This window comes from Ambystoma mexicanum, chromosome 5p (genome assembly GCF_040938575.1).
Source record: "Ambystoma mexicanum isolate Mex_15411 chromosome 5p, UKY_AmexF1_1, whole genome shotgun sequence".
Classification (NCBI taxonomy): domain Eukaryota; kingdom Metazoa; phylum Chordata; class Amphibia; order Caudata; family Ambystomatidae; genus Ambystoma; species Ambystoma mexicanum.
In genome coordinates, this window is record NC_090930.1 from 1198586478 (window position 1) to 1198598744 (window position 12267).

At 47.3% G+C, this 12267-nt stretch overlaps 2 protein-coding genes across 4 annotated transcripts in view; one reads left to right on the top strand and one right to left on the bottom strand.

Moving 5' to 3' along the window:
- PIGN (phosphatidylinositol glycan anchor biosynthesis class N) overlaps nucleotides 1–12267 on the bottom strand; it is a 1975532-nt gene that overhangs the window by 197333 nt on the left and 1765932 nt on the right. The gene's annotated exons all lie outside the window — the stretch shown is intronic.
- LOC138481768 (small ribosomal subunit protein uS10-like) lies at nucleotides 9272–9689 on the top strand. Its single transcript, XM_069613841.1, has one exon. It carries the CDS (start codon nucleotides 9330–9332, stop codon nucleotides 9687–9689), a length of 360 nt encoding a protein of 119 aa, XP_069469942.1. The 5' UTR covers nucleotides 9272–9329.

A 12267-nucleotide genomic window follows, 5' to 3' on the forward strand; every position in this document is an offset into this window, starting at 1 on the left:
GCTACCTTTCAGTACTTCATCAATGAAGTGTTCCATGATATGCTTGACCGTTATCTGGTGGTTTATCTGGATGATATTCTGATCTATTCACCCTCTCTGGAAACACACATCTCACATGTATCCAGTGTATTGCAGCGATTAAGAGAAAACCACTTATTCGCCAAATTGGAAAAGTGTATATTTCATGTACAGGAGGTGGAGTTCCTAGGTTACAACATTACCAACCATGGGGTGCAAATGAGTCCTTCCAAGGTATCAGCATTGTTACAGTGGCCGACCCCTGTGTCCTTGAAAGAGCTTCAGTCCTTTTTGGGGTTCTTTAACTTCTACCGACGCTTCATTAAGGATTTCTCAACCATTGCTGCCCCCTCACGGTTTTGACCAGTTCCAAGAAGCCTTTTCGCTGGAATGGGGAAGCTCAAAAGGCGTTTGAAAGTCTCAAGACCGCATTCACTGCTGCACCTGTACTCCAGCACCCCAATCCGGCACGGCCTTACATTGTGGAAGCAGATGCCTCAGGTATTGCTCTTGGAGCGATATTGTCGCAATTATGCCCCGAGACCAACGGTCTTCACCCGGTTGCATACCATTCCAGGAAACTCACCTCATATGAAAGGAATTACACCATCACAGAACGAGAGTTTTTGGCTGTAAGAGATGCTTTCATGGTATGGAGGCACCATTTGCAGGGTACCTCAGAACCTGTCCAGGTTTTTACCGACCATAGAAACCTGCTTGCACTCCAGTCCGTTAAGTGTACCACAGCTCGGCATGCTCGCTGGCACGAGTTTTTCTCAATGTTTAACTTCACTATCTCATATCGTCCAGGAGCCCTCCATTCTAAAGCTGATGCACTTTCTAGTAACCATGGTAGTCCTGAGCCCAGTAACTTGGATGGGGTTCCGCTTTTACCTAACCAGGTGGTATGTGGTTGTACCCTCCAACCGTTTTTCAAAGACAAGCTTCGAGACTGGGTGGAGACATCTCCCACGGAAATATCCACTCTGAGGTTGGAGATGGTGCAGTCCCTCCCTTATAAAGATGGGAAGGTCTATCTACCCGATATTCATACTAGACAACAGGCGATGCAATGGTGCCACGATTCGTCTATTGCCGCCCATCCAGGTATCCGGAAGACTCTGGATTTACTAAAACGTTGGTGTTGGTGGCCATGTATGGCAAAAGATGTTGCGGACCATTTGTCAACCTGTGCGGTTTGCGCCCAGTGCAAAACCCTTCATGGCAAACCAGTGGGCTTGTTACGGCCTATGCCCATACCTGAACTACCATGGACCATGATTTCCATGGACTTTGTTGTGGAACTACCGCTGGTAGAAGGATATGACACGATATGGGTTATCATTGACTATCTCACGAAGATGGCCTTGTTCGTTCCTTGCAAAGGAATTCCTACAGCTCCTATTCTGGCGAGCCTGTTTCTGAAACACGTATTCAGGCATTTTGGTCTTCCATCAATCATCATTACTGATAGGGGTTCACAATTCACTTCTCTCTTTTGGCAAGCGTTAACCTCTACCCTAGGTATTGATGGTAGATACTCCAGTGCATATCACCCATAAAACGATGGGCAGACTGAACGCGTCTATGGAACAATACCTATGCTGCCTTATCAGTCAGCTTCAAGGTTCTTGGGTCTCGCTTCTGTCCTTTGCCGAATATGCTTATAATGATTCTATGCATACTGCGACAGGTGTTTCTCCATTGTTTGCTATGCATGGAATGAATCCTAGAGCCCTTCCTATACAGTTCGAACTTCCACTGAATAACCCCGCAGCTCTGGCTTGTGTGAGGGATTTGTCTGAAACTCGCAGAAAGGTTCGACAACATTTACTCCAAGCTCAGGCGAAAATGAAAGAAACGGCGGACACTCATAGGTCTCCGGCTCCGAAATACAAAACAGGTACCAAGGTGTGGTTGTCTACGCGTAACCTGCGAATACCAGGTCGCAAGGCTTTAACACCTAAATTCGTAGGGCCATACGTCATTTCGGAAGTCATTAATCCGGTGGCTGTCCGGTTGAAACTCCCGTCTACTTGGAAAATCCATCCGGTGTTTCATGTTTCTCTTGTTAAACCTTGCCATCCTTCTACCAGGCTTCCATCTCACCCGCTTCCTATTAGAGTTCATGGTTCAGATGAATATGAAGTGAACGCTATTTTGGGCACACGGATACGCAGAGGTAGACGGTTTTATCTAGTAGATTGGAAGGGGTACGGTCTGGAGGATCGTACCTGGGAACCGGCGTGTAACATACATGCTCCTGCTCTAGTGTCCCAGTTCTGGTCTGCCCGAAGGTAGGGTGAGGGCCTCTTTGGGGGAGGATACTGTTAGATCTCTCTGCCCTTCCAGTCTGTTAGCTGGGAAAGAAAGCACGGCGTCGCCAGTTGCACATCGGCGCTTCCGCGATCAAAGCCTTCAGCGCAAAACAAAGGTGTATCTAAGCAGTCGAATACTTTACTTACCCCGGATGCAGCGCGGTGCCTGGAAGGTAGCCTGGTAACGCTGGCGTCCTCTACACTACAGGAGCACTCGTCCTGCTGTGACGGTATCACGCAAGCCAAGTCACGTAATACCGTCTTCATAAGCTCCTCCCTGTACACTCACCGGCGCTTCTGAACTTTCTTCGGTGGCATTTCGGATTCGGACTTCCTGTTTCCTGATCTCAGTTTTCTGGTCCTCCCTGTTTTGACTTTGGACTGCTTCGGTTGCTCTTTGGAATTTGCCTTTGTTCTGGTTGCCTTCCCCCCTCTTGACCACGGACCGTCCCTGTTTTGCCTTGGATCCTGAATTGGTCTGCACTGCCCGCTCCCTGCTCGACATTGGCCTGACATTGGATATTGCCTTGGATACTGATTTGGTCTGCACTGCCCGCTCCCTGCATGACATTGGATTGTTATTGGATTTTGCCTTGGATTGCTTCGACAAGATTTTGTTTCGTCTTGGTTTTTTCGAACTTTGAACTTCCTTGCTTTCGTCCCTCACAAGTACACGGACTAGAGACTTCCACAGGTGTACGTTGTGGGTTGGTTGCTTGTCTTCTGCCTCGTAACTAAGGATTTGCCACGAACTTCCCCTGCCCATCCGAACCTTGTTACCACTGGACAGGAGTCCAACACGGTAAGGCAATAAATGTAATTAGGGACTCCTAGTTATTCTGTTGATGCTTGTTGATCAGTGATTCATTGCCGTATTCTTTGCTTAGACTGCAGGGGCCTGCATTACCAGCCGGTTAAACCTTTCTTACCCGAGTTAGCAGGTTAGTGGTATTCCGTGTATGCTGTTATGTACTGGCTTACTTGTCTACGCAAAGTCTGATACTTGCCTTGTTGCCCTGACCACAACCTCTAAACTGAGTTCTTCTGCAGGGTAGCACTGTGGCCCTCGAATTATGAGTCAATTGAGATCACAACTGACCACAACGGATGCTTCTACGGTACTCACGCCATAAGATTCAGTGACTGTTACCACCAATTTAGGTCCCTTTCCAGGTGAGATGGGATGAACACTGTGTCCCCTTGATCGCTGGCCTCTTAAGTCCAAATCTGCACCAACTCTAGTTAGATTCTTGTCATTTAGAGCCTTGCAAAGGACACTGAAAGAATGCATGACGCTAGAAGTTACAGCAGCCTCGGATACCACCAAGAATATGTGTACTTCCCGCCGAGGAAATGAGAGGCTGCAGCCTGAATGTCCAGTCTACTATCCAGCGTGGGAAAAATCATTCCCAACACAGTGTCCCACCTAAACTCGATAAACATAAAACTCTGCGCTGTAGAAAGCTCAGAGTTCAGAAGATTTAAGTGAAATAAAAGTTGCAGAGCACCTGCAGCAGAATCCTGCAAGCTTCTTCTGGAGACGAGCCTCTTAGCAGCCAGTTGTCCAAGTAAGGATATCAATTCATACCACTAGACCACATGATTCCCTTTACCCCATTCCAACCATAATTTTGGTGAAAACTTGAGGCACCGTGTTGTGGCCTAATGCCAGGATCGTGTATGGAAAATGCTGGTTCATAAATGAAAACGTAGGAATTTGTAATGCGGTTTCCAGATTGGTACATATAAGTATGCATCCTTTAGGTTCACTGATGGTAGCCAATCCCCCAGCCAAAGAGATTAAATTATTTAAACTGGCATCAGAATCTTGAATTTTTCAGGGGGAATGAAGAGATTGAAGAATGATTGATCCAGCACAACCTGCAGGCAGTATACAGTGAAAATGTTGCCAATTAAAATGTAGTCAGTGAAAAAATCGTGATGAAAATACTTATGCAGTGACAAAGCAGTCAAACAAACAGTAGTAAAGAAAAGCAGCTTAAAAGTAGCCAAAACGGCAGTGCTGCTAGGTTAAGTCTTATGGTAAAGAGAGTTTAGTAGGCTTGTGACTGCCTGATTTAGGATTAGGATAGGGGTTAGGGCAAGGATAGGGGTTAGGGTTCACGTAAAGATTTTGGTTAAAATTAGGGTAAGTGAAGGGAGAGATTATCTATTCTCCAAAACTCCTGATCATACATGTCCCGGGGCCTACCACTGACCAGTGAGCCGGGATTTGTGCGCTGTATGAAGCGATTGGGCATCTGCTGTTTTAGGGTCCTCTTTTCCCCGAGGCACATGTTTTGACTGCAGAGGGAATGCGGAGTAGGGAGGCTGTCACATCTCTAGATTTGTTTTTATATTTCAGATTGTGGTAATCCCTGAAGGGACTCTTTATCATCTTTTCCAAAAAAACAGGGGTTGCCACTTTACTTGATGGGATGATAGAACTGGTGGCTACCAGTAGAATTGTGTTTAGTTTTACAGCAAAATACAGGGTGCCAGGGTGGGATGGGCAGAGTCCTCTCGGAAGAAATGGGAGGACTCTCTGGTAAGCGTCATATCTGAGGAGGTATGGATTTACTGTTGTGCACAAACAAGAAAGACTGTCTTCAATAGTCGATTGAAGTTGATCAATTTTATTTATTTACATCAGTTTTATTACACCCCTGCGATGTTGCACAGATTCTTCCCAGACACTTCAGATGGGTGTGCTTTTTGCACTGGTGTACCAGCAGACTTCATACATATAGCGTGGAACTGCCCTACAGTGTTGCGATTTTGGGAAAGAGTATTTGAGATACTGAGCAATATAGTGGAGCAGAGGGTGGTCCCATCACCGGAGACCGATTTGCTGGGTATTACAGACAGATTCCAGGGCAAGTGAGGAGACTGGTGGGGCAGCTCCTACTTTTAGCTGAGTGTCAGTGCTTTGAGGCCTGTGGGCGATTTAGCGCTTTATAAACATTAAATACAATAGAATAGAATAGGTGGGGTAGACATCAGGGTCCTAGAGAGGAACGATGGAGAGAGGAAATTCTCTATTGCAATGAGATGGAGCTTGAGTATGGTAGAACAGTGCATTCCTGTGCTAAACCCAGACACACATGGGGTCTGTACAAACACTACCTTATTTCTGAAGCTCAAAGACTGGAGTCAGATTCTGAAGAGGGTTCATCCTAGATGTTAATGATGATTGCCTGAGGGAGTTGCTGCACACTGTTGAAGCGGGCGGGCATGGGCCTACGGATGGAGAAGATGCTGTTGAGGGGGTAGATATGTTCACCACATTAACATTCAGATGGCTTAGGATCTGCAACTGTAGTAAGGAGAAGAAGATCTTTGGGGGTATTGTGGGGTAGGGGTTGATTCGCTGGGCCACTGTCTTTTCTTTTGTGTATTTTTTTAATCTTTTTTGTGTGTTGTTCTTGTTGTTGAAATCAATAAAGAGTATCAAAAAATAGGGTAAGGCTTGATGTGGTTGTGGGAGGGCTTGTGATGTTGGGGTTTGGTTAATGTCGGTACAGTATGTGTCAGGGTAAGTGTTAGGGTAAGGGATTATAGTAAGGCTGGGACAAAAATAGCAATGGATTGGGTAGGTGTTAAAGAAAGGGATGGGAAGGTTGGAGGGGGTGGTGATGCTGGTGTAGAATAGGGGTTAGGGTAAAGCAAGTGTTAGGATAATATGTTAGAGTTGCAATTAGGGTAAGGCTACCTTTAGGATTGAAGCAAGGGTTTAGGTTAAGAAAAGTGCTAGAGAACTTGTGGATAGCTGGTGATGAGGTTAGCTTCAATGTTTATTTTCTATTTATTTGGTGTTATTTATTGAGTCACATGCAAATAAAATGCTTTAGCGCACTGAAGGGTTAATTTTGGGTAGGGTTTCAGGGTAGAATAAGAGTTTTAATTAGAGTTAGGGTAAGGGTTAGGAATGTAGTTAGGGTGATGGTGGAGGTTTTGTTAGAGGTTTGGGTGTTCGCTAGGGTTTAACAGTCTTGCACGTTTGTGTATTTAAAAATAGCTTTTTTGGCAACCTTATTTCTGGCAACATTTTCACTCTTTGTATCGCTTGTATTAAATGACTACCTTTTTGAAAACGACTTTTTGCTGACTACTTTTTCTCATTACTGCATTTTTACTGGGGAAATTCTCACATATAACCCTGCAGGCCTGCCTGGTTTTTCTTTGGTATGGAAAAAATGCAAGAGTAGAAGCAAGTACTTTCTTTGGGGCTGGTGCTTTCTCCACAGCTCTCATTTAGATAAGCTTTTCAATTTCCTGCAATAGAAGGTGAGAGCAGATCTGAATGAGAGGTAAAGCTACAGGAGGAGGTGAAGGCAGAGGTAGTCGAAAAACCTTCAACACCACAGAAGAATTCTGAGGATCTGCAAAATGGTGTTGCCAAGCACAGATTTGTCAGGAATAGCCTGCCGCCAACAGGCATCTGGTAGACCTCTAGGCTCATTTATTTTTTTCTTTGGTTCAGAGGTGGCTGAGAGGCGGGGGAAAATGAAAACCCTTATTCGCTGAACTGGGTTGCTTGCGTCTATGTTTGCTTGGAAACCTATTAGGTTGATAAGCACGTCTATTCTGGTTGCCTCAAAAGACGGCAAATGATCTTGCCCTGGATTCCTGCCTGGAGTGGCCTTGAGCAGGGACTTAGTTGCTGGCTTCGGGAGAACCACTAACGATTTTGCGATCAAGGAGCTGGTTTTATTTTATTTAATTCTTTGTCTGTGGGCAAATGATAAAGATCAGTAGCGTCAAAAGGAAGACCCAAAAACTGATTTTGCACATCTTTGGAAAATCGTGTAGAGCTCCTCCAGGCTGAGTGGCATTTCTCAGCTCCAAATGCACATACCATGGTTGGCCGTGTGTATATAGTGCACCATGTATTCCACCAGATTCTGTGCAACTTGCTTTCTCAGCCAGGCCCGATTTAAATGCGGCCTGCCTATCCTGAGGAAGGTTTAGTAAAATGTTTGCGATTTTACGCCAATGGCGCTGGTTCTCAGCAGTCAATAAGGCATCAGCATTTGTTTGCCTCAAGTGTAGTGCAGAATTAGAGTAGGCCTTGCGCACAGGCCTCTATGATTCTAAAATCCTTGGCTAGGTGTGATGAGGGGGTTGAAAATATAGAAAACAAAGTAGGCTTACTGTATAAGAATGCTGCTGCTACTACAGAAGACGATATCTGGCTTCAATTATTTCATTTGCAACCTGACAGGAATGAGGTTTGTTGCAAATGTTTCCAGCCACTGACATCAACCACCTCACAGGCCTGAACGCATGACAAGCATGATGACTGAAGGGCCAAACCTTTGCAAGAATACTTCCCTCTGCTTGCGTCCAAGGGGGAGGAGGGATGCCCAACAATGTAGCAATACCAGCTTTAAGATCATGAAACAATCTAGCTTACGATGTAAAGTAGTATTTTTCGTCTACATCCGTATCATGGTCTACCAGAGAAGCAACAGAATCCCCAGGAAAGTTGACATTCAATGGCTTTTTCAACATAGGGCCTGGGGACACTGGCTGAGTCTCAGAGTGGGGCTACTTCAACATAGTGGCCGGTGTAAGAGCCATAGGGACTGACGCCAGAGGAGGTAGCATCTAAGTATTAGTGGTATCATCTGTGAGGTCTGATTTAGGTGGAGCTACTTACGTTGCTAGAGTGGTTGGAGGTTCCTAAATGATCCCAAAAGTTCAACAAGTCCGTCATCTGGTGTGACTTCACTAATCCCAAAAAGTGGGAGAAGAACCTATCCTCTCAAACTTGACTTTGTGCCTGAGAATGTGTCTTTGAAGATGCAGTGCTGGCAAAGTTGTGGTATGGGTCGCAAGAACACAATGAGGTTGCTGACTAGCAACAGACCACAGATCAGAGTACCTACGTGCTGAAGTGCAGGGAGGATGTATGAAGCACCAAGAGGTTTGAACCGAAGGAGATTGCATACTGGGTGTAAAGTTATATCTCGATACTGTAGGAGGTAATCCGATCGGGGTATGTGGTTTCTGGCGCACCATTAGTGATGCTGCTGTCTCTGAAGAAGAGCCGCAAGAGGAAAGCCGGGACCCGAGTCTGCGTCAAGTCTGGCAACGCCGGATCAGTATGTTACCTCAGACATGCGTGGGAGACTCAAGTCCAAAGGACAGCCTTTATACACAGGTTGACTGGGAACACTCAGAAAAAACCTGGGTGGTGGTGCAGCAAAGTTTAAGTAGTTGCTCAGGAGGGCATAAGCCCCCAGAGACCAAGCTCCTGACACTCCTGGTATGTGGAGGTGTACCCTCTGGCCCACTTGGCAGAAGCCAGACAGACTTCACAGGTATACTCACCATCTCCAAATGTCTTTTTCAACATGAATTCCTTCAGATGGGTAATAGGAGATCTAGAAAATAAATCTCCCTTGATCGTTGAGGACAGTTTTTAAGAGCCCTGTGAGTAAGTGCATCACTTGCGTTCCACTGGTGATCGGCTGGAGGCACTCCATGCAGAATTCATGTAGGTCTGAGGCTCGGAAGGAACTGTCACGGGATGAGCATCTTGAACACCCAACAGACACCAACATACAATGAAGGAAGAGGGCACCGAACGCTGGTTTAAGTGAATTACAAAAAATAACAAATTCCATGCTAAAAAGGGGACTTATGTGAGGCAGTGGAGGGTGGTGCTTGCGGAGGGCACAACACCTCGTGGCCACACCCACACCTGCCTTCTAAATTTAAACAGGAAACCACTCTTCCGGTTCTATTGGCTCAGGTCCCGCCCCCCCCAAATGGGGCCACACCCATTAACTATGATGGAAAGAGAACGGGACGTAGGAGTACACTTGTTACAGGGTGCCATTAAGACTTCCAACATGGCTGCTCTTGATAAGGTTTAAGTTACTTGTCCTTTTCGATCCACACAGTGAGCGTTAACGTTTGCTCCTGGCTCACTGCTGTTTGTGTCTTTGTAGGGACGAATAAGTCGGCCTGGAAACAAATCTAGCCATGGCATTTAAAGACGCTGGCAAAGCACCTGTCGAACAGGAAGTAGCAATCCACTGTATCAGAATCACACTGGCCAGTCGCAATGTAAAGTCACTTGAGAAAGTGTGTGCTGACTTGATTAGAGGTGCTAAGGAGAAGAACCAGAAAATTAAGGGACTAGTTCATATGCCCACTAAGACTCTGCAAATCACTACCAGAAAAACACCCTGTGATGAAGGGTCCAAGACATGGAATCGCTTCGAGATGCCAATTCACAAGCGCCTGATTGACCTTCATAGTCCTTCTGAGATTGTGAAGCAGATCACATCAATCACTATTGAACATGGTGTAGAAATGGAAGTTACAATTGCTGATGCATAAACAGCGTACTAAATTTCAATAAAATCTATTCACTTAGCAGTGAAAAAGAAAGAAAATACTTACCTGTAACTATTGTTCTCCAGCATGGGTCTGTCATGGATTCACATGCTCATGAATATTCACCGTCGTCAGGCTGGGAATCCTCTGTTAAAGAAAAAACAGTTTCACTTTAAAACTGTATTCCTACTCGAAACCAATCACTGTCCTCTTGGTCATACTGCCCCCATCCAATGACAGTCCTCTCCCTAAGCTCCACCCCTGGTGGCCATCTTCAGATCTGGTAAGCACATAAAGTGGCAGTATGAACCAAGAAGAGCCACAGGGGGAAAGGAGGGAGGGTTCGCATGTAAATCCATGCCAGGCCCATGCTGGAGAACAATAGCTACAGGTAAGTAACTTAAACCTTCTCCAGAATGGGGTCTGGCATGGGTTCACATGCTCATAAATAACGATTACGCAGCAGTACACAACCACGGGAGGTGGCAACTATCAACAGCAGCAATAAACACTCACCCCTGGAACAGACTCACCTTAAATGAACAGGTTGCGTAGCACCGCTTGGTCGAATCGGTACTCTGCCCTGGAATCCCTGTCAACGCAGTAGAACCATGTGAAGGTGTGCATGGCCCTCCACATAGCAGCCCTGCAGATATTGGGCAGGAGCATGCCAAAGAGAAACACAGTCGTTGCTGCGATGGCTCTGGTGGAGTGGGCTCTCTATCGGCCCGGCAGCAGCCAGCTAGCCAGTCGATGACAGTGTATGATGCAGCTGGAGAACCACCTGGAGATGGAAGCCTTCGACAAGGCCTTGCCGTGAATCACAGGTCCAAAATTGACCAACAGCAGAGAAGTCTTCCGAAAGCTCTTTGTGCATGCCATGTAAAACTGCAAGGCACGAGCAACGTCCAGCGAATGCAAGGCCCTCTCCACAGGTGACGACCCACGGGAAGAAGACAGGCAACACCAAAGGCTCGTTGAGGTGGAACGCCGACAGCACCTTCGGCATAAAGGTGGGATGTGTACGTAGTACCACCCTCGAAGCGTAGAATGATGAGTACAGCTGCTTGCAAGACAGGGCCTGAATCTCCCTGACCCGCTTGGCTGAGATGATCACCAGGAGAAAAGCCATCTTCCACGGCATAAACTTGAGCGAGGCCTCATGCATCGGCTCAAAGGGCACCCCCATGAGCTTAGTCAAGACCACATTGAGTTCCCAAGCTGGGGCAGGAGCCTTCGCCAGCAGAAACGTCCTGAAGAGTTCTTTGAGGAACTCCTTGACGAGTCTGTGCGACCACCGGGAAGGCCTACCTGGCGCCCTGGTATAACGGCATATGGCAGCCAGGTGCACTTTGATAGAGGCATGAGCTAGTCCAGACTTGGCCAAGGAAAGCAGATATTGGAGTGGCTGTAGGGCTGTGACACGCAGAGGGGTAATCTTCTGAGCCCGGCACCTCACAGAGAAACGCTTCCACTTATGGCTGTAGCACGTCAACGTTGAAGAGGCTCTGGCCTTGGCCAGGATGACCTTACACTCTGCAGGTGAAGAATAATGTCCAAACTCTAGGGCTGCAGGATCCAGGCCCTGAGGTTCGGCGATGCTCGTTCGTGGTGCAGAATCACCCCTCCCTCTCTGGAGAGAAGGTCCGGAAGTAGTGGGAGCCTGATGGACGGAGCCACTGACAGACGTAGCAGTCTGGATACCAGATTTGATGCAGCCGCACTCCAGCCACTAGTATCATCCTGCAGTGACACTGTCTGTGTGTTGATCACTCGTAGCAGGAGTGGGAACGAAGGAAAAGTGTATAGGGAAAGTCCCTCCCACGGGAACGAGAATGCATCCCCCATGCTCTTCGGCTGCAGGAACCTGCTGGTGAACTTCTGATGCTTGGAATTCATCGCTGTCGCAAAAAGGTTGATCTGAGGTTGACCCCATTCGTGGAATAGAAGATCCACCTGGTCCTGGCGAAGCTCCCACTTGTGGCAAGAACATAGCTCCCTGATGAGCGAGTCTGCAATGGTGTTCTTGGTGCCCGCCAGGTGAAAAGGGACGAGAAACACGTCCTGTCGAATGGCACAGTGCCACAGATGCTGGGCCTCCCTGGAGAGCGCCGTAGAGCGCATTCTGCCCTGCTTCCGGGTGTAGGACATAGTGGTGGTGTTGTCCGTGAAGATCCTCACTACCTTGCCCCTCATCGATGGCAGGAAGGACTTGGCGGCTCCAGAACGTTGATGTGAAGCGTCTTTTCTTCTGTCAGCCAGATGCCTCTGGCGTGCAACTGTCTGGAACTTCTCAAGCTTCCAGAGAAGCGTCAGTGGTGACTTTCTCCTGGTAAGGACGGACTTGGAATGGGACCCCTTGTGTGAGATGAGAGCACACGTCCCACCACTGTATTGCTCAGCGAAATTCCTCATTCAGGGTGGTCTTGTCCATCTAGGATCCCGAGACTTGCAGCCACCTCGCATCCAGAAACTCCAGGAGAGGCCTCGTCTGTAGTCTGCAAAGGAGGACGAGGTTGATGCAGGAGGATATCATGCCCAACAGCGACTTGACAGCCCGCACAGTAGCCGACCGCACCTA